This window comes from Lepidochelys kempii, chromosome 27 (genome assembly GCF_965140265.1).
Source record: "Lepidochelys kempii isolate rLepKem1 chromosome 27, rLepKem1.hap2, whole genome shotgun sequence".
NCBI lineage: Eukaryota > Metazoa > Chordata > Testudines > Cheloniidae > Lepidochelys > Lepidochelys kempii.
The window spans coordinates 13,954,034-13,979,147 of NC_133282.1; the positions used below are offsets into that span (position 1 = coordinate 13,954,034).

Genomic DNA, 25,114 nt, shown 5'->3' on the forward strand with positions numbered 1-25,114 from the left:
CTGCTGCACGGTGTTGAATCGGACCTACTTTACCAGATTGACAATCGGCAGCAACACTGACTTCCATTGCCAATTGGCTAGTCTGATTCTCCACAGCCCTGCATCTTGTACAGGCCTTTAGACCAGTACAAAGCAGGTGTAAAACACAGCCAGAACCAAAGCACTTTGCCCTCATCTGGCCCAGCAGTAAATGAGAATGCAAGCTCCAAGCAACAGAGAAATTGGGTCTGGAGTTGTGGTTCAGACTCAATAATAACCCCACTTGACACGTTTTTATCTGATAAGTCCAAATCATTTAACTCATGAATTAGGCCTAACAACCTTCTCTGCCGTAGGTCAGCAGCATTATCCCCATTTTACAGATGGGGAAATGGAGGCATAGAGAGGTGACCCAAGGTCACCCAGTGGGTGAGGGGCAGAGCCAGGAAAAGAACCCAGGAGTCCTGGATCCCAGGCCCCTGCTCTAGGAGCTTGTCTACACGACCTCTGCTTAAGACATTAATGACATAACAAATGAATTCCCTCCCTAGTTTACAGCTTCCAGTCCTGCGGAGGCTAAAGACTGGGTGGATCAGATCCAGTTTCTCTTAAAGGGTAAGTAGCTATGGGGGAGTTCTATAGCCAATGTGCTTGACTTTACAGTTCATTCAGTCCATTATCTGTAGACAGCTTTGCATGTCTTTAGCTGCCTCCATCCCTGGATCTCAAAGAATTCCCCAAATATTGACGAATTAGACCTCGCAGCCCCCAAGATGGGTATCTATATTATTGTTATCCTCATTATACAGATGAGAAAATCAAGAGAGGTCTAAGGTCAGAGGGCAAGTCGATGTCAGAGCTGGGAAAAGAACCCAGGAATCCTGATTCCCAGTCCCCAGCTCTAAAACCAGACAATATTCCCCCTCAGAGCGCTTGGTCCAGTGCCTTTACCACTAGCAAGTCCTTCCATTCTGCTTCTCCTCCTGGCACTGATGCCCTTAAACTCTTCTCTGCAATAAACGAAGGCGCCCAAATGAATAGAAAAGCAGGATGTGGCTGACGCAGCCCATTGGCGCGGGGCAAAGAACGTGGGGGGTTAAATCCTAATTCATGGGTTGCTGAATGGCTGTTCTAATGGCACCCTCTGCTGGCCAGTCCAGGGGGTTGGCACTGACCGTGGGGTGTGGGAGCTATAATCAAATATGGTAGAGAGAGAGAGAGATGCAGTCATCCCTGGGTAGAGCGGGTTATTGACCATATCCAGTTGTCCCACAATCAGCTAGCCCAGCCGAACGTACGAGGAGGGAGACTGATGTAGGTGGGAAAGGGCCCAGTCATCCAGCATTGCTTACTGGACTGTGAGCTTTTGTTGCGGGAGAGAAAGACGCTGTTGTTATTTGAAGGACAAGGGCTGCCAGCTTCACTCTGTACCTCTGCTAACAAGAGAACCAACCACTGTGATGTTTTTATTTTATTTTATTTTATTTTATTTTATTTTATTTATTTATTTATTTGCAAGAAGCTTGAGTAGAATTTGAAAAACAGGAGTGGGCCTGTTCTGGGTTCATGCATGTGACTTGCCACTAAGGGCCAGATTCTGAGCTCTGTGTTTCTGGTGGAAATCTGGAGTCACTTCTCTGACTTCATGGAAGTTACTTCAGATTTACACCAGCATAGCTGAGACCAGAAGCTAGCCTGAGATGTGCAAACCTCCTACAGAGGGAAGGCAGCTTTAGTGCACCCTATGCTATAACACTGTTCAGTCTGTCTGTTAATACCTTGGCCCTGCTGGCAAATCAGTTCTGTTACATGCTCGGCGACAATCCACTGACCACGTTTCCTTTCCTCAGTGCTCCGCTGAGGTCAGTCTGCCCTGCAGAGTGTTCTCGGGGTGGGGGGGGGGGGGGGGGGTAAGGCTCATTCAGAAACCTTCCATCCTATTTTCCTGCTTGAAAAGAAGCATAGCTTTGCACCCTGGAGACTTCCTCCCCTTCCCCAGGGTTTGTCATCCCCTTCCCGATCCTCATTCCATGGGCTCCTAACCCACGTGTTAGGCCAGACACCCATAGTCCATAAAAGGGGTGCCCCCCCCAAGTTCTGTGTTGTTGCAGAACAGGATGAATGATGAGCGCTGCGGGATGGTAGCCTGACTTCTCTGGTAGATTTCAGCCCATGACGGAAGCACCAGCATTTAACGCAGTGATTTTTGTTTTCCTTTGATTCCTTCCTTCTTTTTCATCGTCCCCCCTGCCAGACATGAGCTCCCTCACCATCCCATACGATGAGGAGGAGGAGGAGCAGGAGGAAGAAGCTTATGATGACATCGACGGCTTTGGCTCTCCAAATGCAGAATCCCGCAATACCCTCAACTCGGAGGAGGACGTGGCAGCGGCCAGTGGGGAGGAGGAAGAGGACATCTATGAGGTTCTACCAGGTGAGCAGCCAAGCGGTCAGGTGAAGAAACGCTCTGACCACTCGCAATGGGCTGTAGACGCAGCAGAGGGGTATTTACATCCCCTCAAGAAACCACTTTCTTTGGAATAAAAAGGCTTGGTTCATGGAACGTTTGTTTCTACTGAATATATAACGTGTTCTGACCTACGTGGCTTTTCCCAGCTGTGTTCAGCTTGGTCCACCACGGACCATGAGAGTTAACCTGCTTCTCTCCCAGTGCAGTGGCTTCTCTATGACTTGGAGTCTCTTAAATCAAGGTCAGGTGTGTGTCTGAAACATGTGCTCTAATTTAACCCACTCATTGGTGGGCTCAAAGCAGGAGTCTCTGGCCTGCATTCTGTAGAATGATCACAATGGTCCCTCCTGGCGGGCTTCGGATTTGTAATTGTGATGCAGCTTCTGGTCTGGCAAGGGACAATATACAGTGAAACTTGCCAAAGGTGCAACACGCATGGGCATGAACCAAGCTGTAGTGGCCGGTTGAGGGACTCGGGAGCAGCCCTCCTAGCGCAAAGTCATACAGTTCAGAAGGGCTTTTGCCAGGAACAGATCAGGAATGGAGTCTTAGAACTTAGTAAGTAATCTAGCTAGATATGCATTAGATTCTGTTTTGTTTAAATGGCTGATAAAATAAGCTGTGCTGAATAGAATGGATAGTCCTGTCTTTGTGTCTTTTTGTAACTTAAGGTTTTGCCTAGAGGGATTCTCTATGTTTTGAATCTGATTACCCTGTAAGATATTTACCATCCTGATTTTACAGAGGTGATTCTTTTACTTTTTCTTCAATTAAAATTCTTCTTTTCAGGACCTGATTGCTTTTTCATTGTTCTTAAGATCCAACGGTTTGGGTCTGTGTTCACCTATGCAAATTGGTGAGGATTTTTATCAAGCCTTCCCCAGGAAAGGGAGCGTAGGGTTTGGGAGGATTTTTGGGGGAAAGACGTTTCCAAGCGGCCTCTTTCCCTGATATATATTTGTTAGACGCTTGGTGGTGGCAGCAATAAAGTCCAAGGGCAAAAGGTAAAATAGTTTGTACTTGGGGGAAGTTTTAACCTAAAAGCGGTAAAAATAAGCTTAGGGAGTTTTTCATGCAGGTCCCCACATCTGTACCCTAGAGTTCGGAGTGGGGAAGGAACCTTGACATGAAAGCACCATGGGACCTGCCCCGGAGCCTGCTGTCAAGTGTGGCGAGACCAGAGAGGTGGCGGTGCGGACCGCTATTCCTTGGTGGTGCGGACCGCTATTCCTTGGTGGTGATTCGACTGTGTTAGCATGTCTGTTTGTCAGAGGAGTCAGGAGGGCTTGTGCATCCTCACTTCTGCTATTAGCAAGGTAACGAGAGAACAGCTCACGCCAGTGCATCTACACAAGCTGCCATTCATACCCCTGGCTGTGGTGGAGACGTACCCTGCATTCTTCACGTAGCTCCATTGACGACTGTCCCTACTCAGGGAACCAGACGGACGTTTACAAGGATCCCAGGGTGAGAGGCTGCTTTACCACCGCTGCTGATTTATGCCCTACCCTGCTTTGCTCCAGCTTCCTCTCCTCTTGTTCCGATTTCAAGGCGGCCTAGAGAAAGTTGGAAAATATTCTGGTCGGAAACAGTTCTTCCATTGTCTTTTTTATTTCCCTGCCCCCACTCTGCTCCGTCTTCCCCTTGGCTAGGGGCATTTGCATGAAAATTAGGTCCTTGTTTCCTTTTATTTTTGGAGCTTTGTATTTTTAGCAAGTTAAAAGCTAAATTAAATACGTCAGGAAGGTTCCGCTAGGCAGCAATTAAGAGCCCAAGCTCTCAGGCATAAGGGACTGGGCTCAGCAGTTGGGCAGCAAGGTAGAGGTGGCTGCAGGTTGCAGGGCACTGGATAGATTCTGTTCCTCGCTGAGCCACTGACTTGCTGCGTAACCTTGGTTGAGCTGCTTCACTTCCCTCTGCCTCTGTTTTTTCCCGCCAACCTATTGTTTGTTTAGCCTGGAAGCTCTCTGGGGCAGAGGCTGTCTCATGCTAGGTGTATGTGCAGCGAGCGCCAAGCACGACGGAGCCCTGATCACAGTTGGAGCCTCTAGGCTCTAGGTGGTGTAACCAGAGGCGACGCATGGGGGGCAGCATGCAGGGTCACATGCCCCTGCCGATTTGGGTCCAGGGTGTTGGTTTTGGCTGGACTTGGGTGCACAGGGGCCGAAATCCATCCTTACACGGAGGCCTTTGCCCCACTTAAGCAACTGCAAAGCATTGTGGGATTGCGCGGCTCATGGCACAGGCGGAGAAATCCTTGAGAACCACGGCACTAGGAAATGCCCTCGAGAATCCAGTGACCTTCACCGTGTGCATCGAGAAGCTGCTGCCGCAGCATCTAAATCTGCCTGACCAGCCTTTGGCGGACCCTGCCTGATGGCCTAGCTGATTCTCTTTCCTTGGGACTTCGATCGCTCTCTCGTCTGGGCAGGGTGATAACTCCGCATAGGGGCAGGGGAAGATGCTAACCCCTCCTGTGTTGCTTACAGGATCTCGGATGGATGTGGGGAGGGATACACTGAGGTTTGTCTGGTGAGAGCTAAGGCTTTTGCCACCCCCACCCCACCCTGTAGATGAGCATTTTCCCCGGCAGCTCCAAACAGTATTCGTCATAGGCACCAACTCCGTGGGTGCTCTGGGGCTCAAGCACCCATAGGAGAAAAATACTGGGTGCTCAGCAGCCACAGCTGTTTGTCAGGACTGCCGATCAGCTGTTTGGCAGCTGAGGGAGGCGCCTGCAGGAGGGCGGAGAGCAGCGGGCAGGCGGGGACCTTAGGGGAGGGGTTGGAGCAGAGGCGGGAAGAGGCAGAGAGGGGGCAGGAAAAGGCGGAGCAAGGGCGGGGCCTTGGGGCAGGGAGGGGGGAGCATCCCTAGGGGAAAATAAAAGTGAGCACCTAGGGCATTCGTGATTGCAGGATGGGAGGGCAATACTGGTCTGTTTACAGGACCCACAACCAGCTCCAGAGCAATGAACGGTGACTGCACAAAGGCAGGTTTCCGACTACGGGTGGGGGGACAAACAGCAGGAGCAGACTAACCTTGGAGCTGCAAGGATCAGATTGTTGTCCGAATGCCCCGAAGTAATAAAAAGAACCGGGGAGGGGAAATATGAGAGCTATGATTGTCTGGAAATAGGTTGCTTTTCAAAACTTTCCCTGAGTTGGTAGCTGCTCTCCCAAGGAGCACTGTATCCACCGACTTCAAAATTATGGGCCCCCCATTCTCCGCTGCCTTGCAGCCCAGTGGTGTCATTTACCAGGAGCATAAAGGTGACGGTGTGTATGTGTGGGGGCGGCGGGCGTTTAAAATGCCACCATACTGATCTAGGTAGCACTTTGCACGAGTGAGGGAAACCTGTGGACCAAATCCTCCATCGTCCTGCACCCACCGTAGTCAGCCATACCAGTGCAAAGTGGATGAAAGATGCTACTAAATTGGAATAGTAAAGGTTTGCATGCACATTTGTGCTGGTGCAAATAACCTCCCAGCCTGCAAGGAAGGAGAGAATCCGACCCCGGGTTTCCTTGCATGTGCTGGTAGTAATGCCTAAAATCATTAAACCTCTTTTCAGCCTTTCTGTTGCTCCCCGGAACAAAGGTTGGGCCGGTTGGCTTCCCTGGGCTAGGGCTAGGGCTGGGACAGGGAGGTTTCCCTGGGCTGCTTGCTTTGCCATTTTTGCCTTCCTGAGCTTGGCCGATGAAACCAGGAGAAGCCAGTTTCACGTCTGGTTTTCCTCCATCTCATTTTCTGGTAGCACGTTTGTGCTACCAGAAAATGAGATGGAGGAAAACCAGAGGTGCTGTGATGTTCAGGCTGCAGCGTGCCACGGCGGAATATTTGAAATCCAAATAAAACCCTCTCTTTACCTGGGCAGGTTTTAGAACACGCTTCAGGCGAGTCATTTCTGTCCATCTTCACTTGGTCTGTAACAGCTTGCCAAAAAAATCCACCTTTGGGGCCGAGGTCAACCCAGTATCTCCAAAAACTCTTTGCCCCTCCAGCCAGTTCCCCGCCTTGCTGCTCCTGGTGCTGCAACAAACTATTGGTTGGAACCCCTTGACCTGGCCATGCCTTTCCGAGGTTCTGCATGCCCTGGTCCTCTTGCAGCCCAGGTCCTTTACAAGCAACGAGGTCAGGTCCAGCTCAACGAATATCCTGTTTTCTCCTCCTGCTTCCCCGTGCGTGGATGGGAAGTAAGAAGTGGTGCAGAGGCACTGGTTCAGCTAACTGGATCCCACACGGAAACTGTCATGATGGGAAATTATCTAGTGGCTCCTGCTCCCAGCAACTTGGGCTGGGCTTCGTGGGTAGATGCTCGAGATTCCCAGAATGCACCAGCTGGGAGGAAAGGCGAAAATGGGTGCCACAAGAAAACAGCGTTGCTGTGCGGTGACAGGACAAGTGAGACAGCATGTCCCCTCCCTTTGATGCAGACCCCCGTGGCCTTTGCTAGCCCAACGTGCTGGGCTGCCTCTCCTCACCTCACCTGTGCTCCCCAGTCATGAGCGGTCCCCTCTGCAAACTACAGCAGAACCTGCTGATGGCCAACTCGGTTGAAAATCGATGTCCGTTGGTGTGTGCACAGGAAGAATGGAGTCGTTCTTGCTAGAGTATCCTGGGGGGAGGGTAGGAGAAGGTAAAAGAGGGATTGCTAGGTCCCAGGCCTTCTGATGGGAGCAGCTGCAGGAAGCATAGATGTGGGTTGTCCACCTTAGCAGCCGTTTTCCCTTGCAACTTCCAGGGGTGGGTGACAAGCTCCTGGTGGAGCTCTTACCAGACAGGCCCTGTCTTGTCCTATGTAAACTGGGATCATAAGAGAAGTCTCGTGGATTAAAGCCACTTCACTATGGTGCATGTCCTGTCTGCACATGGGCCTGGAGGGTGTCAGAGGCAGCGGATCCACCACCGTTCCCCCGGAGAGGGTTCGGGCGATCCAGGTCCCTAAAGCCACTGTACACCTTTCCCTCCCAATGGCGCCACGATTGCTCAGCGTTCTTTGGATGAGAGGTGATCTTTGCCTCCCACGCTGGATGATGCAGGAGGCAGGTTTCAGGGGACCGTAAAGAGAGGAACCTTTAGAGAGGCAAGGATGGTCCAGTGGTTTGGACAGTAGCTGAAGACCTGGGTTCAAGACTTCCTGTGTGACCGTGGGCAAGCTACTTCGCCTCTCCGTGCCGCAGAACCCCATCTGTACAGTGGAGAGAACAGCTCTGCCCTGCCCCACAGCGGGTGTTGTGAGGATAAATACATCAAAGATTGTGAGGTGCTCAGATCCTGCCATACCGGGAGCCAGGTAAATACCCAAGAGAACTAACTGAGGAAGCGTCTGCGTTCTCGAGCTCTGTCCTCCCTGGGAATCTCCATGTTGTGTGTGTTTTATTATGCAAATGACAATCTCTGCTGAGGTCGAGCTATTTTTTCTCTTGTCCCAAGTTTAAAAAAAAGAAAAGGGGGGGGGAGATAATTTCCTCAGCAAGTCATCGTCGTTAATGAAGTTTTACAAAAACAGATACAACCAAGGAAAAATAAAATTTCACAGGTGATAAATTTTTCCAATTTCCCTGGCAGAATTCGATAGGATTGTTAAATTAAGAGTGAAGGTGTCTGTTAGGAAGCAACGAGCAGTGATGGGTAATTTTATAGAGTGGAAAATTGAATCAAATTGCTACATTAAAACACAACTCCTCTGAGAATCTGCCCCTCATGCAGGCTGCTCCGGCATAGCACCGGGGGCTCGGTAGCTGTGCCCGGGGAGGGGGCGGGAAAAACCGATTCCCCGGTCTCTTGGAACCCGGGGGTGGGGAAACCGGTTTCCCCTGCAGGGGTTCAGAGGGGATCGGGTTTGCAATCCAGCTGTGGTGGAACGTGCCACATCAGTGCCTCATTAAAGGCTGCGTATTCAGCCTTTTTGGGCACTGGTAGATTTCATGTCGGCGGGGGGAGGCAAGATGGAGGGAAGCGGGATCAGAAAAGACCCATCAGGGTTTTGCCGGAGGCTGTATCTTTATTTTTCAGCGTTCCCTTATTCCTCATCTCTGTAATATCTGAGACCAATCCCTGCCCTAGAAGGCAGAACTTGTCCTGCCTTTTCTTTTAAGGGCCTGTCTACACTATAACCAACTCAGGGCACCTGGTCACAACAGGGTGAAGGGGTTACAGTGTAAACAGCCTAATAGTATCCATAGAACCATGCGTGGTACCGAATTTTAACACTCTTCCGGGGACAGGACAGTACGGCAAAACGGTGCTCGAGCCAGAGCCTATGATGTGGTCATTGTACGTCTACACTGCAAAGAAAAACCCTCAGAGCCCCGGTCAATTGACTGGGACTTGCAGGGCCCAGGCAGTGGAGCTAAAAAGGGCAGTGTAGCCGTTTGAAGACACTGGTCTCCCACCTGGCTGCTCTTCTGGGAATCTCCAGGCTTTGACGGCGGCCAACCTTGCTTATGAGCAGGGGGCTGGGTCAGTTCCTTAATCGCTGTCCCCCACCCTAGCCTCCAGCACTTGGGGTGTTTGCCTGAGCCACAGGCAGAGGAGGGTGACCTGCCAGCGTGCACCAGCAGGGAGCAGTTTCAGTGGGTCCAGTAGATGGTGCCATCCCTTGGGATATTTGCTCCTGCACACTAGACAGGAAAGGGTCCCACAGCACCCCAGCAAGCTGCTCCCCAGGAAAATCCAACCAAAGCTTGCGAGTTCTCCCCCTTCCTTCCTAAAAGCCTCCATCCATCACAGCCCTTCTGGGGTGCTGTGCAGCTGGGAGACAGGCTGGCATTTAATTATGAGATTAATGTTTCAGCTCACGGCTTCCAATCCACTCGCTCAGCCTGCCACTTGCGGGCTGGCATCAGGCGCGGAGCATGCCACACACGGCACGGGAAGCCTGCTGTGAATGGAATTAGAGCCCCAAACATGCCAGCGTCATGTGAGGCAGGGTCCCCTCCGCCGTCACACCGTGGAGCTTGCTGCTTCGGGAGGGACGTAGCCTTGAACATGCTGGCATCTTGTGGCTGGTGGAATTGCATAGCCCGGCGCATGTCAGCATCGTCTGACTCCCTGGCCCTCTGGGTCGTGCAGGGGAGTGGTTTGACTCACTGGGGAGATAAAACTTTGACACCACCACCCCCCTCCAAAATCCCAGGGTGGCGTGTTCATTTGCGGTGTGGCACCAGGTGAGGCTTCGGGGTAGGGGAGGAGCGGCTGAGGGATGGCGAACGGCCGCCGCTTGCCGCTGTGCAATTTGGTCTCCTTAGAACATGTGAATATCCCAGCTGGCAAGTGCTAACTCGGTCCCTCGGGGCAACACGACCTGTGTGGAGCACAGACGCTGCCTGCCCAGCTAGAATGGGTAGAAATAGCAGCGTAGAAGGTGAGGAACTGCTTAGGCTGGAGGTTCTCAAACTGGGCAGCACAGAATTTACCGTTTTCGGGGGGGGCCGTGAGAAGGTTTGGGGGGGTGGGAAACAATTTCCTATGCACGTTTTCCCCTCAGCGACGAATAACTCTTGAAGGTTGAGGGGAACAGGGCTTCCGTCTTAGAGCACGGCAGCTGTTTCAATCCACCACCCTCGCTTCTTTCCGAGCTGGGTGGCCAGAAAGCGGTGGCTGCTGGCCGGGCGCCCAGCTCTGAAGGTAGCATCTCTGCCAGCAGCAGCGCCGAAGCAAGGGTGGCGTGAAATAATATTGCCAAAAAACCCAGGCTCACACTAGTAACAACAGTGTGATGCCAGGAAGTAGTATCTTACTTCAAATTTACACTTAAATGGCTGTGTTTGAATCAATGCCTTTCTGCTTTTAATATTTAGTGAGAGTTACATGTTGATTTTTTTTATCGGTATATGAACTTGTGTGGCGGGGGGGGCGTTAACTCCTACACACGCAAAGGAGGGAGGCATGATCAAATAAGTATGAGAATCACTGCCTTAAATGCGTAGAGAGGTGCCAGAACCTTAGGCTACGTATCCTACACGGCTCTCTGCGTGCCCAAACAGTGCCTCCCACTGCTATCTTCAGCAGCGTGGTGTCCCGCTGCCAAAGTTTTATCTGCGCCTCTCTCTGCCGGGGCCTTTCACTACCTCGTGTAGCTAGGCACTGTAGTGCAGACTCAAGTGTAGACGTGGCCCTAGTCGTCGATGCAAACCGTACCTCGCGCCGAGCTACCCCCATCCCAAGAAGGGGCAGACGTTTGAATTACCCCGCACCTCGCTCATTGCGCATCTCCTCGGGCATCCATTTCGGTGAGGTCTTAGAGGCTTCGCTTGCTCCCATCGAAGCAATGCAAAGAGAAGCGGGATCAAGGCTCTGTACCTTCAGTAAAGTACAGGAGGCTGTCGGGATCGGCTGAAAAGACTTTCCATTTCCATAGGCCCTTTCCTCGGAGGAGCTCAGAGCACTTTATAGAGGGTGTTTCCCTGTTTTTCACTGGAAGGGAAGTGACTTGCCCAATTCCGTGACAGAGCTGGGAAGAGAATCCAGCAGAGAATCCTGACTCCCAACTCCTTCCTCCAGCCGCTACATGACCCTCTTTTTCAGAACCAGGAAGAGCACTCGCATCCAGGCTTCACTCTCCTCACGCTTGAGAGTTGGAAACAGAATCCTAGAAGATCAGGGTTGGAAGGGACCTCAGGAGGTCCTCTAGTCCAACCCCCTGCTCAAAGCAGGACCAATCCCCAACTAAATCATCCCCGCCAGGGCTTTGTCAAGCCGGGTCTTAAAAACCTCTAAGGAGTCCTGACACTCAACCCCCTTCTCTACCCACTAGGCGACACTTCTGCTCAACATTGGGAATAGAACCCTGGAGGCCTGGTGCCCTGTTCCCGGCACCCATGACTTGAACTTTTAACCTGTTGGGGGGGTGGGGGTTGGAGGTTCTGGTTAAAATGTTCTGTGATATGTCAGCTGTGAAGTTGGGGTGAGGTGACGGAGGAAGGAGACTTGCTGGGAAAGGTGCTCTTTCCTTTCCTGTGCCAGCCATGGTACCTCGTAGCTGAGTGCAGAATAAGCAAAGGGTCTTGGGTAAAGTTTTGTCGTCTTTGGGGGCAGGGGGCTGGAACCAAGCAAGCCGCCTGAACCCATTAGAGGCGGGAAATGCGGATCCGCAGTAGCTGTAATGGCAACAGGAACCGGCCCTGCTCTCTGGAGGGGTTTCCCGTAAAGCAGAGAGAAAGCGAGACAGATAACCCTCCGTGGGAATTTTAGTACACACTCTGCTGTCCAGCAGAGCCGCCTGTGTTACTGCTAGGAAGGGGCGGAAAGGAGCCAGGCTGCCTGCTCCACCACAAGGCAGGAGGGGGGAGAGACACAGAAGGCCCGATGGGCTTAGCATAATGGATGCAAACTTTTTTTTTCCCCCCACATACCGAAAGTCACATAGCAGAAAGGCTCCCCTTGGAATGTCATGTGTTTTCCTGCACCAGTGCTGGCTGATGGCTTCCCAAGAAGGGAGGAGAGGCCGGAGGGTTTGGGGAAAAGGGAGGCCTAAGGCAGCTCTGCTCGGATGAGGGCAAAGATGTCCACAGGGAGCAAGCCAGGACGCAATTAGGGGCGTGTGGAGGCTGCAGATTGTGGTAGATGAAAGGCCCAGATTGCAGGTCTGTGGGGTTGCAATAGGAGTGTGCAGTGAGATAGATGAGTGAGCATGGGTGTGCAGGGAATAGATGGGGGTTGAAATCCGATCCGCACAGACCACAGGGGGCCGGGGTATAACCACATATAGGCAGGGGAGTAGGTTGGCAGGTAGATGGGGTTAGATCAGGGGCATGTCGGATGTGAGTGGATGGGGTGTCTCCATGTGGGGGGGCAGAGTACGGACTGAAGGGGTGTTCATTATTTGTATTATGGTAGCCGAAAGGCCACAGTCAGGGATCAGGGCCCCATTGTGCAAGGTGCTGTACACACACAACAAAAAGAAAACAAACAACAACAAAAAAATCTCTGCCCCGAAGAGCTTGCAATCCAAGTCGAGCACTGCTTGTTCCTGAGGGTTGCATTTGAGTTCCTGAAGGCCTTAGCAGCGGCTCATGGAGACTTAAATGATACTGAGTACCGCTGAGTGCAACGCTCTGTCGATGATGCGTATAATGTGCCGGTCAGCATGGGAGCTAGACGCCAGGGCCCCCACTCAGGACATACAACAGAGGTTTGTTATCAGGGCTCATTCCTCCAAGTTACGGACTTGCCACAAAATGCTCATGGTAACTTTTTGATATGCTTCCCAGCATGCGACTTACAGACTGTGGATGAATAAGGTACAGCTTTGCATAAACGAATGGATGGCAGACCTAGAAGGCTATTGCCCACTTACTAGTCCTCCGTACTCCCAGGCTGTACTTCATTGGGGGAAATACACACAAACTAAAATCTGGGAAATTTAGTTTTGGGGGTGGGGGGAATATCCATTGAGCCAAACGGATGGAAGGTACTTTAGAGAGGAAGGATGGTCTAGCGATTAGGGTGCTAGGCTGGGATGTGGGATATCTTCATTCAGTTCCCTACACAGCCTTTCTGTGTGACCTTGGGCAAGTCATTTAGCAACTGGGGTGTGGTGAGGATAAATATATTAAAGAGCGTGGGGCGGCTTCCATATTACGGTAATGGCAGCAGTAGATGGGTTGCTTGAACAGCTTGCTATGTGCAGTCCCAAATCTGTAGCATGGAGGATTGCTTGTCTGATATGCTGATTGGAACAGTGATCGTTAGCCTCTGGACTCAGCCACGTGCTTGTGACCTCAATGCAATAGGGAATGGGTTATAAGTGCCCCAATGGCTCCTTCATCCTACTGTTTAAATTCAACTCCAGATTGTGGCTTTAGGTTCCTTCTGAAGGGACGACGGGGTTCCGTCTTAATCATTAACCCTCTCTGCTAATTATCCCCCCTGCCCACACGGCCATCAAGTAGAGAAGCTTTAGTCTGGAATCTGTGCCATGCAGGGTCACTCCTGTTCTGCATCGGAGCAGGGGAGGCATTTCAGAAAGCTTCTCGCCAGCTGTTTGTTTCATTTGGCACCGGGTGGATCCGTGGGTCTCTGCAGGGGGCTCTTTCCAGTGTGGCAGCCTTCATCCATTCCTCGATTATTTATTTATTTTTTTTTTTAAGCAGGGCTTTTGCCTGTCAGAGTTGTAGCTCTGCCATTCCAGTTGCCTTACCCGCCCCCCTCCCCGCTGCCAAGCCCAGGGGAAAATGCCAGCAGAAGACAGGGTGGATGTATGTTCTCCCCTTCGAAGGGCCGGGACCTGTGTGTGCACTCGCCAAGCCTCCCTGGCGACGGATACAGACTAACACGGCTGCTACTCTGAAACCCGTCTAATTTTTGACAGTCTGTGCGCGCAAAAAATTTCTTCAGTGCAAATTGTTGTGCTTCTGTGCAAATTTGTGTGCACGCACACGCGCACAGCTTAGAGGGAACCGTGCTCCCTGGGACGTTCCCGTCTCTCCTCACATCGGGACGCCGGCGTCCAGCTGACCTGAGGAGCGAGAGTTATGAGAAGTCGCTCCCTGCAGAGCACTCCAGAACAGCTTAGCCATCTGATGAAGAGATCTGTAGCTCACGAAAGCTTATGCTCAAATAAATTGGTTCGTCTCTAAGGTGCCACAAGTCCTCCTTTTCTTTTTGCGAATACAGACTAACACGGCTGCTACTCTGAAACCTTCTCACCCAGTGGCAGCAAAGGCAAGACACGTGCCGTCGTTTGCCAGGCATTCTTTGACCGCGTGACTTTGGAAGAGAGAGGACATTTAGGTCCCTTCTATGCTACAGCGATAATTGAGGCAGAGGAGGGATTGCAGCCGTCTCCGGGCCCAGTTGCAGCACTGTTCATATGTAATACAAGGGGAACCTATCGATATTCCCCCAAACCTTGGACGGCCCCAGGGTTTTAACCCCGTTGCACAACTAAATCCGTTCTCACTGCAGTATTTAACCGGGTTGCAACTGGCTGGATTATAATCGTAGTGTAGACTGAGTTCTTTGCAACAGTGAGGTGGAGAGACAGAGAAGGATCACATTGCAGATGGAATGGCACAGGGAGAGGATGTTTGGGTTGGAGAGAGAAATGATGTGGCCAGCCACGAAAGTGCTAACGCAGAAAACAGAGCTTGGAATGGGACCACCTTCGTGCAATTCCTGCTCTTCCAGGAGCGTGTTTCGCTTGTACATGTTACTTTGCTGTGTAGCGGAAAACACATTGTCTCTCATTAGGGCCACTATTTTCTCATCCACTGTGGAGATTGCAACCGGAGCCCCCGTGCGTTCTGGCTCTCAACACACCTCCCTGTAACTTCCAGATGAGTCCCGTTAGCACTAATTAGAATGAAAACAATACGTTGAGTTTCTGTAGCAACACTCAGATGAGTCTGGTTTTACAGGAATTAGCCAACTAATCTCCACAGCACCCCTCTGATGTAGGCAGGTAGGATTATCCCCATTACTGATAGGTAAACTGAGGCACAGAGCCTGTGAAGCCTGGGTAGCTCTCCAATCAGGAGACCATCTACTTATCGATCAAGATATGTATACAGTCACTGTGTAATCTAAGCCTCTCCTTAGTATTTAAAAATGCAAGTAACAATAGCAATCTTTTTCCCTTTCCAGCCCAGAGGAGAAACAGCTGAATTAGTTTACAGGGCAAGTAACTTCTTGACGGAAAGCTAAATCAAGTGCATTTAGGGCTGAAAGTGGTTGGCCTCATTTCTTGTGGCCAAGAGTTCCGCTGGCTCCAAGAGCTGTAAAATTCCGCCTCCTGCATTCGTGAGCCTCTCCTTTTTAGTCCACTGTCCCAGTGGAATAGCTGCATCATTCTAGGTCATGATTGCAGAGAGGATCTCGCCGTTGCTCAAATGGGTTTACGAAGCAATTTATGGTCTGGATAAATTCTGCCAGGGGGTGGGGGGTGGGGCGCGATGTGGGTAAAAGAGGGGAAGTCAGGCAGGAATTCTGTATGTCCAAGGCTGGGTCAGATCATTTTTTCCACCCACACCATTCTTCCATCTCGCTTCCTATTATCCGAAAAGCCTGGAGTTGTAAGGGTGGGCGCGGACACTTTGGCATTAGTATCTGCCTCAAGTAAGTGCTTGTATGACCTCCATTGCCTTATTATCGGAGCACCTCACAATCTTCTTTATCGTCCCAACCTCCCCAAGAGGTAGAGAAGCGCTAGCATCCCCACGTTAGAGCACCAGGAGGCTGAGTGACTTGCCCAAGGTCACACAGGGAATCTGTGGCAGAACAGCCACTTGAACCCAAGTCTCCCACCATTTGGAAATGCTACCTCTCTATAGCTTAGCTATAGAAGTAGCCAGGGAGCTGTTACAGCCCTTTCCCTAATCGTCATCCTCCTTGGCTGGGGAGAGTTTGTTTCTGCTGATAAGTGTCCTTGTCCTGTACTAGAGGTCATGAGCTCCTCATTGATAGTCATGCTGTTCTGCATATAAGACTGGCCGTAGCCTGGGAGATGACTCCAAAGAAACTGAACTCCCCTGGAAGAATCGGTTTTATTTGTTCCCTTTCCCATTCTCATCCCAGGGCCAGATTAAGTGCCGTTGTCTGAAAGGATAAAGGAATCTACTTTTGACTGCCTTGGTAGTGGGGGTTTTTTTATCATGGTTGCAGATACATTTACATTCTCTTTTACAAATGCAAAGAGCAGGCAAAAGCCACTTTCAATAATTTATTTTAAAATCAATGCTAATGAGGTTATGTCTCGTCAGTGGCCGAGTTTTACAATAAAGTCTGATTTATTTAGAAAAGATCTTTGGTGCCACTTCCCGTCTAATGGGGGAGCCGTTACAGTGACCCTCCAACTTCGGATCCAATTTGTAATTCACAGCGGAGCTCTGACCTGATTTGCATTGATTAGAATCGGGAGGCAGAGACAGCTGGGTCCGGGCCGTGGAGGGTGGGGAAGAGCACTCTGTCTTCCGAAAGTGTCTAAAGGCAGCAGATTATCTACCACCTTGTGATCAAGTTGCATGGTATCAGCAAAAGACCCATCGCTGACTTGATTAGAAAGGCCCTCCCCACCATGGTTCCTCATGAAACTGGGCTACATACGGCTCTGCCCTGAGATTAGAGCAAAACTTGGTGCCTTTGGGTTCACAGACTGAGCTTCAGTGATGGTACCTCATGCTCCTTCCGGAGACATGGAACAGCACTGGACTCTGGGTTTTGTTTCTAAACTTCATGGTTGCAAAGAGAAACCTGCAAATGTGACCCAAGCCTAACCGATGCAGTGACGTCTTCCTGAGTCTGCAGACAGCCTCTGGCAGAGGGAGCACGCTAGAGCCATCTGGCCCCGCACCCAGATCTCCTGTTCTGGGTAGGTGGGGTGTGGCTAGGATCTTGGATTGCCTTAATCCAGCCCTGATTCCTGTCATTGCCTATGCTTGCCGCCAAACTGAATTCAGCACTGGTTTGGCCAAGTAGTGCATACACGCCTGGTGTGGATGCCGCTACGTTCAGGGACTCGGAACCTGTATTATTGTGCCAGTGTAAGGACCTTGCACCAATCAGCCCCTGGGAGAGTGAATGCCGGTGCTAATGATACGTTACCCATTTCAGCTAAATCACCAGAACCCAGCTGTAAACCGATTTAAGGGTGTGCCCAAAAGGGGCTTGCACTGACTTAGTCCAAACTGGTTTTAGTTAAACTGGTGCGGCTTTCTGTCACACTGAATTAAATCTCCTTTTGTGCTCATGAGTAGCCTAGCGCCCACCGGCCCCCTGCTCTTGGTTTCGTCTTACTCCTGTTGTCTACAGTCCTCTCCCCTAAGGCTCAACCCTTCTCCTACTGAAACCAGTGGCTAAACTCCCATCACCTCCGCATCTTCTACCATCTGCCCTCTATGCCTGGATCATCCTCTCTCTTCTTCACTAGCAGGTGTCCTTTCTCTCTCCTTCTTCAGTTTCCCCCTTAAATCTGCTTCTTTCGAGAAATTGGTTAGTCTCTAAGGTGCCACAAGTACTCCTTTTCTTCTTTCAAGAAGTCATTCCACCTCCTCCATTTCCTGGAAATTATTGTTCGGTCAGTGTCTTGTGTCTCACAGACCATAAACTCTTCAGTGCAGGAAACGTCTCTTCCTATATGATGCTTATAAAGTGCCATGTAAATTTATGGGGCTATCGTAAGTGATTTGTTTTTAACAGTGTTAATAGGAATTCATGGGTTTATGCAACATGCTTTAAAATATTACCTGTCCCAGGAGCAGGGGACTTCCCCTTCCCGTTTTTCAAATGTACGCTCTGAATTTACTGGTTTGAGAATCAGATGTTCTCTCTCAATCCAAATCATCCGATCTATTTTATCTAATCTAATCTCTAATCTAATGTAATCTATTGGTTTCATACTGCTGCTTGGCATTGCTGAAGTATCTCAACTTCTTCCACATAATGGTTCTGTCTCTTCTGAAGGCCGCCACTCAAGGATTAATTCCTTTGGTAACCATTGTGCGTGGAAGTCTTCAGAGTCACCATTTGTCCATAGGCTTTTCTGTGGGCCATGTCCTTTTTTCAAACCCAGGGCATGGACTGGCATCCACTACTCTCTAAAATGAGAGTGCCAGGCATTGGGAGACCCTGGCGGTTGGCATCACGTAAAGCCTCCAGGGCAGGATTTTCCAAAACGGACGGCATTGGCGTTGTTCTGCACCCAGAGAAGTCAATGGGAGTTTTACCACTGACTTCAGGGGGATCAGAGTTAGGACAATGTTGAGAGCTTTGGAAAAGTCCCACCCCTCATCTAGGGGACAGGGTGAAGGGACCTTCCATAATCCCTCACTAACCAAGTTCTTTCATTTCATTTCCCCTCCAGACGAGGAGCTTGACCCACCCGGTCTGGAGGACAGAGAAGACGTTGGAAGTAAAGGGAAAACAGGTAAGAGACGACCACATCGTTTGGAAGCAACAGGCTCCTTGGGGCTGGGCTGCAGGAAGGACCTTCCTCCAGCTAGTTAGATCAGGAGTCAGTGTACGTCTGACTGTGTGGCTGAGAGCATAGAGGAGTGAAAAGGCCCTGGGAGTGAGGCTGCTGACGGTGCGTGTGGAGGGGAGGAGGCTCTTAGCTGCTCAGAACCCTTTTGAGAACCTTCTCCGTTAGCTTCCTCCCTTTCTGTTCCTGAATCCCCCAGCAACCAGCTGCTTTACCTACGCCCCCCTACTCCACCAATGGGCTGTGAGGTACCTCCCCCTACTATCTCCCCCCTCCACCCCCGAGCCTTCCTTCAGGTCTCGCCATGACCAGCTGTGAGCCGTTAAGGCTGGGTGGGCTCACCATGGGGTTTCCTCTCCTTCCAGTCTTCCCTTGGCTGGTTTCCAGCAGCCCAAGACCATCCAGCATCTCTCTACTCTCCTGTGCCCCTCTACCTGCTGTGACAGCACTGAGTCCCTTTCCGAAGGTTGGGCCGAGAGCTCCAGGATCCAGCTAACCTCCAGGCGTATCAGCAAAGGGGGAATGCACAGCCCAGTGGGGAAAGGAAAAGGAGATGTCATGATCTGACCCTGAGGAAAGGTTCAGGTTCCTCTGGAAGGATGGAGGCCGCGGTTCTTTACCTTGTTCCTGCTCCTCAATGAGAGCGGAAGTGGCTCCTTGACCCTGAGGGCCAGGGGAGTGGAAAGACCTAGTCTCTACTCTGCCGTGCCCCGAGACTGGAAGTTCAGAGGGCAGGGCCAGGGAGGCATGCAATCAGAGCAGCGACCGTGGAACTGCTGGCTGGTCCCAGTTCTGGATGCCCAGGTTTCATTCCAGGCGCATTTGGATATGACTATGGAACTGTTTTTTTGGTGGATGCGAAATTGCACCTCCTCCAGCCCCCTGCTGTTATCCATGCTACAGGTAACTAGTTGATCCTGCGTTCCTAAGGATGGACGCCCTGCTGAAGCCTCCTTCAGTGGCAGGGAACCTTGCCAATGGCCTCTCCCACACTGCTATCTGCAGCAAAACGGGGCATATCTCAAGTGAGGACGCTCCATCCATCAGCCATGCCTGACTTAGAATCCAGCAGCTCGTTTCATGTCTGCAAAGATCTCGGTTGTAAATGCACGTGCCGTTGCTCTGTCTTCCCTTGCTCCATTTTCAGCAGGTGATCGGGACCAGGGAGCACTCAGAGAGGGAGCCAGGCTTGTAAAGTTCAGGCCGCAAACGGGATTGGGGAGAGGGGGAGAGAGACGCACCGAAAAAACCATCGGAAAGAGCGGAAAGTGAGTCACCGCCAGCAAAGCCGAGAGGAAAACGGAGCAGGGTGGGTCTGTGTACTGGAATGCTGGAGGCACCAGAAACCCAACCCCAAACCATCGCTGCAGAACAAGCTGCCTCCCCGGCATGTGCCTGGAATCCAGCGTCCCCACCCCTGCTTTTTCCTTAAGAACCCCTCGGGTGGGAGCTGAGCGGAAGGTCTGTTTCCTGCCCAGTTCCCCCTAGTCCCACCTGCTTCTCTTCCCATCGGGCGTCCGCCCCACCCACAGGAAAGAAGCCCTTGTGTGCGAGCAGCCTTGGGCGGTGCAGCTGTGAGCTTCCTGCAGCCCCAGTTCCCTTTTCACAGCTCCGTTCAGGAAATTGTGGCCACCTGGCAAAAATCTGGTTTGAGACCCGCCTCCTTGGGCTCTTTCCTCCCCCCTTTCCATGGGGCTCATGTCCCAGAAATTAAAGGGGGAGGTTTAACCACATGAGCAGGGGAGATTCAGCCAGGTTTAAAGCTTTATTCACCTCTCTGCACACACACGAAAACCTTGGCCGTTAAGGTCTGACTAGCTCAGATCTGGGTGGCTGTCACTTCGCGATGCACTCTGTGTGCACGAGAGGAAAAGGTGACCGCACGGCCTGTACAACGCCTTGTGTCTGCTGGCTTAGTGCACGTGAAGAGGTCTCCGTCTAGCGACCTGACTGGGAGACTACTTGCACAGTGGCGTTCCCCTTTTAGCTCAAGTGGTAGAGCCCTGGTGGTTTTGGTGCTGAAGGTCTCAGTCCTGAAAATCTGTATCGGCCTGTCTGTGCGTGGCCATGCTGGTTTACTTACCTGTCCACCCACTGTCCTAGGCCTTCGGGTGTTGGGCACAAGTAGGGTTGGTGAGGAATTTTTGGCCAGAAGACTTGTTTTCATTGGAATCAATTGAAACAAAACTTTTCGTGGCAGGGACCTGTTTGAACAACAATTTTGTCAGGAAGGTTTCTTCCAATCCAGGGTGGAATTTCTGGTCAAAACAGAAGAGCCGGGACAGGAGCCTTGAGGTTTCCATATCCCGAACGAGTGCCCTCACCACCAGGCTATTGGCCGTTCTGGGATTCCTCGCTTGCTCTCTTTCCATGACAGATTTCCAAAGCTCTCTGTTTCCTCCCAATGAGGAATGAGAACAGATTTTGAAACTGCAACGTTTTCTACAGAATGGAATTCTTGTTTCCTAGCCAGCCCCAGTTACAAGAAGCCAGGTGGGGTTTTTAGCTCAGACCTGGCTGAACCAGATCTGCCTGCGATGGTGTCTCCCCAGCATTGCTGTGAAGCCACAAGCTAAGCACAAGGTCCAGCCATAAGTCCTTTTATCTCCTGGAGGGTCATTCCCTGAGTGGAAAAGCCCTTGAGATGGGCCATCGCTGCTGCAGGGTCACTGGCTCACTCGGCCAAATGAGTTTGAGTTCCAGGTGCTTGTGAAGATCAGAGGGAATGAGAATTCTTCTGAATGTCACGTTTCTGTGGTGCTGTTTTCCCACCTTCATGCCCCACCAGCGTGATGAGTTATTAGGCCACTGGAGCATATGGCAGCTACAGCAGGTACGAGCACCCCAAAGCTTTGAAAACAGACGCTGTCCCGTTATTTATAAACCATGCTTTGGTCATGACACAAAGCTGCACCTTCATCTGTGTAGGATCAAATGCAGCTGACTAAAGAGAGAAGGCAGAGGGGAAACAGACGGAAGGAATATTGGAGGGGCATGTTTGTAAAATATAAACAAATCAACCTAAGCAAGTAAATTAAAATAAAATAAACTAGTTCCATTTCCCCACTGAACTTCCTAATTCTCCCCTCAGAACTGGCTCCTAGGAGGATGTTGGAATGTATAATCAACAGAAGCAGGCCCTAATCCTAAAGCGGCAGCGGCGTGTAGTGGGTAGAGCACTAGAGTGGGACTCGGGAAGCTTGGGTTTATTTCTGGCTCTTCCAGTGGCCTTGGGCGAGCCACTTCCTTTCTCTGTGCCTCGGTTTCCCCACACCTCCTATCGTATCTATTTAGATTGTAACGTCCTTGGGGCAAGGACTCTGTCTCACTATGTGGTTGTACAGCCCCTAGCACAATTGGGCCCTGACCTCAATCTCCGAGTGCTCCGGGAATACAAATAATATATCTTCCTTGGATCAATTCGGTCTTTGGCTGCCCACACGCAGCTCCCACAAAGTGGCACTTCTCTTTCCTGACTAACCCCTACTGAAGGGCTTAGGTTCAGTACGTGCAGAGCAACCGTGTTAACTTCTTTATCCTGGAAGCACCATTGTTCAGGGAGGTGCTGTCCTGGGCTACAGTGAAAAGGTGTGCTGTTGAGGTCCTTGGAACAGGTACAGGCTGGGTTCAGTCAGCTAAGATCCTTGCTGCTGAGTGGCTTCCATTTTTCTCTTTCTATTTTGGGTTCCCTTTTCAGTTATTAATGTACTTGGAGACTAAGGGCTTGTCTACACAGAGATACTAAGGAAAGTTAATCCGAATTAACTAAAGGTGTGATTTTAAAGTGGATTAGTGTAACCGCATTAAACCCCTGTGTGAGCGGTCACTCAGAATTAAAGTGACCTTAAGTTGGTCTAGCTCCCTAAAGCTGGGGACTTGAGAGGTGCCAGAAGGAGTAATGCACCCAAGTCCCATTGAAAATCAAGTCCCTTAGGGCACCTAACTGCCGTCGGTTTGGGGTTTTAAAGGCCGTATTTTCCACGGTTGGCTCATTTTGGCCTCGGATTTTGTCGGCCCAGCTTGCAATGCCTTGAGCCTGAGGGAATGGAGTTGCGAGTGCTCTGAAAAATAGGCCCCAGGAATCTCAAGGGGGGACCCCAAATAAGAGGTCATCCTTGAAAATTTTGGCCCATACCACTACAGCCTTGCCAGCCATTCAGATGCCCTACTCGTATTCATTAGTATCTTCCTCATGGAGCTAATTGTTCATTGTTATAACTATTTTAGTTATTAGTGTGGTCATGATTGCTTTAGGACCTGTCTTTTTTCATGCTGAATAATATTTTAGACTCATCCCTGGGCAGGATTTCAAGGGACAGGTTTGTGGCATTGCTGGAAGCACTTGTCTCTGTGCTTTAGTCCTGTATTTTTTTTTTTGTTCTTCAGTCCAAACAGAATAAAAGACTAATTAGGTGGAGTGAAGTCCTTGAAATGAAAGCTGAGAGGATGGGGGTTGCAATGGGCATTTTTCTTAATTATATCAAATGGTCAAAATGCCAGATGAGCATTTGGCTAATGTAAAACTTATTGTTTCTCATTTCCGAGAGCCACAAGGACACTGTGAAGCCAGCCTCTCCCAGCAAATCAAACTGAGAGCTGCAGTCTCATCTTGACAGGATACTCATTTTCTTCTCTTAGCAACTGGTTGCTTTTAAAGCCTGTGGTCTGAGCTAGAATTCGCTAAGGGGGAGGTAGGGTAGCCGCATCTGCAAGGCATTTTACCAGGACAGCCAAATTCCACCACTTGACAGTCACCCATAATCTCTGGCTCCTCCCACGATCCACAGCTCCGCCCTCTCCTGGAGTAGCAGATGAAAATAACAAAAGAAAAACCCCTGTTGCTATTTAGACTGCTATTGTTATGCTTCAGAGTCAACAGGCCACCCCTAAAATGAACAGGGGCAGCTTGCACACCTCCCTTGACTGTTGTTTCAAGCCATGCAGATGTGGGAAGGAAAACATGGCAGTAGCCCCGTTTGGATGGTTTTCTTAATGACCATTGAATCTATAAATATAGAGCCAGATTCTGATTCCCACTTATGTTGATGTGAATCAGCAGCAGCAGCTGCACTGAAGTAACCAGTAAGCAAATACAAAATCTAGGCTTGGTTTGTTTGTTTGTTTGTTTGTTTGTTTGTTTATAATGGAAAACTAATTTCTGTAGAGACAGATGGGCCCATCTAGGTGCTGGTATGGCATATGACCGAGTGTAGGCTCAGCCTCACCCCCGAGGGCAGTGGCAGCTGGGCTTAGTAATGAATACAGGATACAGGAATGTGAGATTTGACAGACTGGATCAGATCCGAGGCCCATCTAGCCCAGTATCCTGTCTCCAATTGTAATCAGTACCAGCTGCTTCAGAGGAAGGTGTAAGAACCCTGCAGTAGCAGATGTGGGATAATCTGCCCTCCACATCAGGTCTCATGCTGATCTCTAATAGAGATTGGTGTCAGCCCTGAGACATGAAGGTTAATATCCCTTCCAAAAAATGTGTTGAACTTACTTCTATCTCCGATTAGTCTTTCTATCCATATAAATGTCCATTCCCTTTCTGAATCTTGCCACAAGTACTCCTGTGCTTTTTCCCCAGCCTCTGTTTGTCACAAGCTGGGAATGGATGACTGGATGGATCATTTGATGATTACCTGGCCTCATTGGCCTCAGTTGGAAGACAGGATACTGGGCTAGATGGACCTTTGGTCTGAGCCAGTGATCTAAGCTCTTGGCCTCAACAACTTCCAGGGGCAATGAGTTGTGCAGTTGAATCAGACGTTGTGTGAAAAAATATTTGCTCTTGTGAGGTTTAAATTCTCCAACCTTTTAATTTCATCCAGTGCCCCCTTTTTTTCTCGGGTTATGAGACCAGGAGAACAGATGTTACCAATCTAGGCAGCCTTGGCTAGTGAGGAGAGCACTGGACCTGGAACTCAGGAGAATTGGCTTCTACTCCAGCCTCTGCCACTGGCCTGCTGGGTAGCCTTGGTCAAGTCATTTCACCTCTGTGCCTGATTCCCCAGCTGTAAAATGAGGATGATGATGCTCTTTGTGATCCTCTCATCCGGATCCACTCTAAGGTAAACAATCCCAACCTTTTCCATCTCTCTTCAGATGAGAGGTTTTACAGGCCCTTGATCATGATTGTTTCCCTTTTCTAAACCCCCTGTAGGACAGCAATAGCCACAGTATCTGGAAGAGGCTGCATCACTGCTATATTTTAAGTTTTTGGCCGTGGTGGTGTAGCCCTGTTGGTCCCAGTAGATGAGAGAGACAAGGCAGGTGAGGTCATGTCTTTTTTGTTGGTGGAAGGTACAAAACTTTTGAGCTTCTCAGAGCTCTTCAGGTCAGGACTCAGAGCTGAAGAAGAGCTCTGGGAAGCTTGCGAGCTTGTCACTTCCGCCCATAGACGTTGGTCCAATAAAAGAGATTCCCTCACCCGCCTACTTTATATAAAGCCATTATACTCTCTTCTACCTACTTTATACAAAGGCATTACAGAATCCTCCCCCCTTCTATTCCTTATTCAACCTAACATCTGAGCTTTTTGCTCTTGTTTTTTAAACCACAGCTGCGCATTGCTCAGAGGTCTTCATTGAGCTGTTTATAACGATGCCCAGGTCCCTTTCCAGAGTGGATTCAGTTAATTTAGATTCCTCTAAGGTGTCAGAGTAGTTCCACAGGGCATTATTTGGCACTTACTGACATTGCGTTGCCATTGCCATCCTGTTGCCCGTTACCCTCGTTTGGTT

The 25,114-nt window shown here is 50.3% G+C and overlaps 1 protein-coding gene across 2 annotated transcripts in view; it reads left to right on the forward strand.

Moving 5' to 3' along the window:
* The window catches only part of SKAP1 (src kinase associated phosphoprotein 1), a 227,146-nt gene that overhangs the window by 179,112 nt on the left and 22,920 nt on the right, over positions 1-25,114 (forward strand). The window contains exons 8-10 of one of the 2 annotated variants that reach the window (XM_073325920.1): positions 531-594; positions 2,234-2,413; positions 18,252-18,314. In XM_073325920.1, the coding sequence (XP_073182021.1) occupies positions 531-594; positions 2,234-2,413; positions 18,252-18,314 (307 nt within the window). The remainder of the gene's footprint in view (positions 1-530; positions 595-2,233; positions 2,414-18,251; positions 18,315-25,114) is intronic. The other variant, XM_073325921.1, reaches the window with a different exon arrangement.